At 42.2% G+C, this 6,190-nt stretch overlaps 1 protein-coding gene across 1 annotated transcript; it reads left to right on the top strand.

The window, feature by feature from the left end:
- Positions 1-1,734: 1,734 nt before the first annotated feature.
- Positions 1,735-3,380, top strand: LOC135051058 (putative mediator of RNA polymerase II transcription subunit 12). The gene is made up of 3 exons (XM_063957241.1): positions 1,735-1,802; positions 1,870-2,082; positions 2,655-3,380. The coding sequence occupies exons 2-3, from the start codon at positions 1,929-1,931 to the stop codon at positions 3,209-3,211; spliced, it is 711 nt and encodes a 236-aa protein (XP_063813311.1). The 5' UTR covers positions 1,735-1,802; positions 1,870-1,928; the 3' UTR covers positions 3,212-3,380.
- Positions 3,381-6,190: the final 2,810 nt, after the last annotated feature.

The raw sequence follows: 6,190 nt of genomic DNA, 5'->3' as shown, positions 1-6,190 counted from the left end.
CGTAATATATTTTATGTGATCGCGGCCGACTCTTGTTTTTCCGGCCGTATTTTGTTGGTCTTTTTACGAATTCGTATCTTTAATTTCCACGGCAGTGTTTTTGACCCTTCCCGGACGCGTTATTTTCTTACTTTCGTTTTCGGCACTCGTCCGTGATTGGTTGTGTTTGTCATGGAGGAGTGTCTGTGCTCATTAGTATAAAAACGCCCCCAACCAGCCGCACCTCGTGGGTTTAGCTAGTGGAGAGGTGAGAGGAAGTTGGTGTTTTGGAGTTGGTGATGTGTTGGTCGGTTTTGGAGGTTTCTTGCGATTGTTGAGTGCTGTATTGTGTGTGTAAGTGGTCTTGTGGTAATTGTTGTGTGGTCTCTTAAAAGTTTGTGTCATTTTTAGTGTTTGTGCATTTTACTTTCAGTCTATTGTCATTGTTTGTTTGTGAATGTGTGTGTGTGTGTGTGTGTGTGTGTGTGTGTGTGTGTGTGTGTGTGTGTGTGGTTGGTGTGCAGTGGTAGTGGAGGAGTGTGTTTTGTGGTTTTTTTTATTAGTGTTATTTGTTGTTTGTCATTATTATGTCCCAGTCAGAGGTGAGTGAGAGGGAGGAGGTGAGTGAGAGGGAGGAGGTGAGTGAAGTGGAGGAGGTGAGTGAGGTGGAGGAGGTGAGTGAGGGGGAGGAGGTTAGTGAGGTGGAGGAGGGGGAGGTTGCTGCTGTGGCCTCGAGTGATAGTGACAGTGATGGTGGTGTTGCTCCGCAGCCACGCACCACTACCAAGACTGGCAGAAATGTTACATTTAGCTTTGCGGAAAATATGGCTTTGGTGCATGAGTTAATGCGCCATCATCGCCAGCTGTTTGGGCGTGATGCGGCCAAGGTTCCTTCGCGCAGGAAAACTGTTCTGTGGGGGAAGGTAGTAGCGGCAGTAAACAGTGAGGGTGTGGTGAAGAGGACCGAGGACATGTGTCGGAAGAGATTCTACGACATCAAGCGCCGTGTCAAGGCCAAGATGACAAAGGAGGCTAAGTCAGCCAGGCAAACAGGGGGTGGCCATCCCTTTATAGCATCTTATCGGGAGTGGGAGGAACCTGTGCGGACCCTTATTCCGCATGAAGTTGTTGGTGCGACTAATGTGCGGGATTCGGATCGTCCTAGGCCTGATGGTGAGTTTATTTTTACAAATCTGTTATATCTGCATATGTGTTTATGTCTAATTAGTATTTTTAAAATGATATCGTATTGTTAATATATTTTTATGTTCTAAATTGATTATCTATTTCTGTTTTTGTAAAAAATATTTTGTGTTTGTATGGTGAGGTGTTAGGTAGTAATGGTTTTTATTTTTTGTTTTTTGTTTAATGTCTGCTGTATTTTACTTGTCTTTGTGGCCAATATGTTAGTGTAGATGGCTAAGCATTGTATGTTTTTTTTTTACAAAATTTCAAATTTTTCGGTTTTTATAATTTTTAAAAAAAAATTACTCATTAATGTAATAATGAAAAATATATGTGTGTATATTCTGCTGTTGGCCATGGAAAATTAGACTTCTTGGCTATGTTTATGTCTTTGGAAATGGAACCTCATTAGCCTGTTTACCAAAAATGAAGCAAACCATTGTTTCAACATTTATTGTTAGAAACTGTACCCATAATGGTAATCATATGTCCACATCACTAAATGTTGCTGCTTACAAAAGTACACACTGTAATTAAAGGTCATAAACACCAATGTTTCATTTTTACAGTACGAAAGCAAGCCACCACTTCCAGAACACAAGCAACACTGTCAAGAGCTGTGGATGCTGGCGATACAGGTAACGCAAAAATGACACCTGTTAATGTGGCCACCAAAAAAACCCTAATGTTTGCATTAATCCATAGCAACTTCAACATCGCATCACAGTCCACAAAGACGTCCTTCACAGGGGTCTGGCAGCCACATGAGCAGGCCTAGCAAGAGACGTCATCCTGATGTCGCACCAACACCAGCATTAAGCACACCCCCACGTCGTATTTCTACTGTGCTGCCTCAGCCACCAGAACACATTTTGGAGAGTACTCAATCACAGGGACCACATTCCCCTCAGCTGTCTGGTGAGTAAACACAAAACACAAATTACACATCAGCCAAAAAATGTAATAATCCTAGTACTTATCCACAGCAGCAAGCACATGGCCTGCAAATTGTTAAAATTCAAAAAACAATTAAATTTTTTTGAAAATTTAGAGTGTTCTCTTGCGCCTTACAGTAGAATTGTGTTGTCATTATTTATTTGAATAGTAAAATATTGAGCTTCAGGTAGATTCACACCCTTTCACAATGGTGATAGAATTCATATTGTCATTTACTGTTTGAAATTTTAATGCAAGTACGATATGGCGGGTGACAAATCACTTTTTTTCATGGTGTAAACTTTGTACCTCTGTGTGTTTGTTTCGTAAGTGTGGTATTTGTCAAACATGTGTCCACTTTTGTTTAGAAGTCATTTTTGTCAACATAAAAACCAACATAATTGGCCTTTTTGATTGTGTATACGAGTCTTGGTGAACATCGTAATTTGCTTTAGAAAAATGTTTGCCAAACAAGTCTAGAAAGTTAAACTAAATATCAAAACCAGCATAATTTTCGAATACACTCAAATGTTGTCCCCTTAAACCCCATACAGAACCAGACATCATGCCCCCGGAAGCCCAGCAGGAATCTGAACAGGAAACATACACCCTCCATCTGCAAGCAATAGATGTTAACCAACCAAGCACGCCTCAGGAAAGTACCCCGCCACCTCAAATGTCACCACACCCACAATTGAGCCAAACAACCCCCCCGCAACAACCTGAACCATCATTTTGGGTAACATGGAACCAACAACAGGCACAGAATATTGATTGCCTACGCACACACACCCAATACCTAGCCTGTCTGCCCCATCATCTCCCGAGACTGTGTAGAAACACAAGCAGGCTCAATGTCCAGCTATGCACAGTCGCAAACAGTATGGAGCAGATGAGAGCAGATAACAGCCAACTTATTGTTACCTTTCAGCGCATAATGGATGAGCAACACCGACATCAACAGGCCCTCATTCAGTTAATTCAAAGTAATCAAATTTTATCAGAAACCATGTCTCGCATCATAGACAACAACACAACAGCCACAACACAAGTTACGGCAACCCTGGCTAACCTCAGTCAAAATATTAATTTGTTGGCACAACACCAATAAGGTTCCAGCTCAGGGACCAACACACCTACACAGACCCCAATTTCATCACCAGTTCGAAGATCAAGACGAACCCGCTCCACTGCCCAAACCAAACCAACGTCAGCCACCAAAGAACAGCCTAAGAAATAGGCCACCCTGCAGCTGGAGACACATTGTTGACAAAACTAGGTCTACACAATAGCAGTTATTTGTAATTAAAACACATGTTGTACAGTAATAAATGTGAAAAGTGATTGATGTGCAATGTGTTATGCGCAAAAAACTGTCAGTGTAAGAGGAAAATTCTTAGAGTTAACACTCACATGTGTTGGGAATATTCTAGCATCATTACTAACATGAACGTTTACCACATCACAGCCATAAATATGTGTAAACAATTTTGTAAGGTTGGTGTTAGTCAATGTATGTTTGGCTAATTGGCACACAATACTCAATGTCCATTATGTTGTGCTAATGAGGTAACATATTTCAAACACAGCTTTAGAAGAAAGTCGACACACAACAAACACAAACAATAGGCTAAACAATAATGGTTGTTAGTGCATACTAAATTATTATGTAGTATTGTGGCAAACATTACCTTTGAATGTGAAAAAAAAACTTTTAACATTATAAACACATAATTACTAACCAAAACCGCTATACAAATAGCTAAGTAACTGATACCCAACAGTTAGACATAAACACATATTAAGCAAATAAACAACACTCAGCTGACTAGCTCAAGAGGGAGCAAGAGCCACATTACTACAGAAAATACATTGGTGTGCCTTAATTGTTCATATACAAAGCACACAGGCAAATTTACTTACCACTAAAATGTGCCAAAATCAGGTCTTGCCTTACCTGCCTCCCTATATCTGTACTCACAGTGTCGCCAGATGTTTCTAACTCCTCTGCTTGCTGACTGTTTTCTTCATCATCATCATCATCATCATGTGGCAGATGTTGCTGCAAACACATGTTATGAAGAAAACAGCAGCAGAACACAATCCTAGTCACCTTTAAGGGACTATACAACAAAAGCCCGGCAGGCTTATCCAGACACTGAAACCTTGATTTCAGTACACCAAAACATTGTTCTATCACATTCCGCGTACACTTGTGTGCATGATTGTAATTGTGTTCAGCAGGGGCGGACAATGGAGTCAGAAGCCAAGAGTAGCAGCCATAACCCCCATCACCTGAAAAACAGAGATTAGCAGCATTGTAAAATATTGATGCACAAACACAATGCTAACATAATGTGCAGGTTGAGGTAAGCACAAAATTAAACACAAATACTTGGTACATACCCAGCAGCCAGCCATCCGGCATTTCTCCAGCCTCAAATTTATCAAAGAGGGATGACTGACTGAGGATGAAGGAGTCATGGCAGCCGCCAGGGTAACCCGCAACAACACTCATAATTTTTAAATGTGCATCACAAACCACCTGGACATTAGTTGATTGGCCAAAATGTCTATTTATATAAATATATTGCCTGCCCCTAGGTGGTCTCAGCTCAACGTGTGTGCAATCTATGGCACCCAGCACATTTGGCATGCCAGCAAGCTCATAGAAAGCTACCCTGACTGCATGCCACTGGGACTCCTGGGTAGGGAAGCAGATAGAGGCATCTATGTGTGGTTCAAATGCATCCAAAACCTGAGTGTACAGTCAAAAATATAAGGTGAGTGTCTTAAGCACTTTGTTCAAATATACTGTTATAAATTCACATTACACAATACAGAAATGGGGCATAGAGGAGTATGTATGGTTTGCCTCACCTGATTTAAATATTTTGAAAAGGTGGGCTGTGAGATTCCTATTACATCGCCTGTCACAGCCTGAAAGCTGCCAGTAGCCATAAAGTGCAACACAGCCAGGAGTTTGTGCAGGCCTGAGACAGAGCGAGAGCGTGCTGTCTCGGGGTCTAGGTCCAGTTTGACTAGGTCATACAGATGGAAAATGTTGGTCCTATTTAGCCTGAACATCTGTATGACCTGGTCATCGGCCAATGCGTTTAAGTTCAAACGCCCCCTAAAAAACCGAGGCCTGCGCAGCCTCCGCGGAACCCGTGCAACCTTCTGACCATGTTCAGTTTCCTGGCCCTGGTTTCTTGTAGCCTCATGGAGCAGTCTCAGGAATCCCACAGCAAAACCAAATTCACTGCTACACACGGCAGCAGCCATTTCAGAGTGATTGATTTGGCAAATGTGCTGGCCCACCTTTTAAAGGGCCAAAAATGCAGGTGTGATTAATGATGAAGTCGGAACACATGTAAACACGCTTCTCAAAAGCAGGTCTACTTTTTTCCCGTGATTTTTTACGAATTGTATTTTTTTACGAGCGCAAATGCTCTTTCACGGTAGAGATTTCAAATACGAATGCATAGTAAATTAACGAGTTCTATACCTAAACAGCCGCGTTTGACCGATGGTGTATTCATTCGTATTTTTACAACTCAGCCGTAAAAAAATACGAATGCCCTCATCACTGCCGAGATTTGAGTTTAGTAAATTCCCGAGATGACACTTTGAACAAAAAACACCAAATCGGTCAAAATCGGGAGTTTAGTAAATATACCCCTATGTGTGCAACTGGGAATGCATCCTGGATATCCACTGATGCAATGAAATCCCCTGGCTTCAGAGCTAGCAGAGACTTGAGATTTAAAATAGGTTGAGACCCATTGGACTTCTGAACTAAGAAGCGGGTTGAATAAAACCCCCTGCCTCAGTGTGCCAAAGGAACTGGAGTTATTATTCCTGCATTCCGAAGAGACTGGATAGCCTTTTGAAGAGCCAGGCACCTGGCTGGATCCTTTGGGGGACCTGTGCAAAAGATGAGGGAGTCGCTTCAGGAATGTTAGAGCGTACCTGTGGGAGACCACTTCCTGAACCCAGGTATCTGTGGTGGTATGACACCAGTTGCTTGCATACTGTAGAAGTTGGCCTCCACCCTAGGATCCCCCAGGAGGAGGCCCGCCCCATCACG

Source organism: Pseudophryne corroboree, chromosome 2 (assembly GCF_028390025.1).
Source record: "Pseudophryne corroboree isolate aPseCor3 chromosome 2, aPseCor3.hap2, whole genome shotgun sequence".
Classification (NCBI taxonomy): domain Eukaryota; kingdom Metazoa; phylum Chordata; class Amphibia; order Anura; family Myobatrachidae; genus Pseudophryne; species Pseudophryne corroboree.
This window is presented reverse-complemented; position numbering and strand designations above follow the sequence as displayed.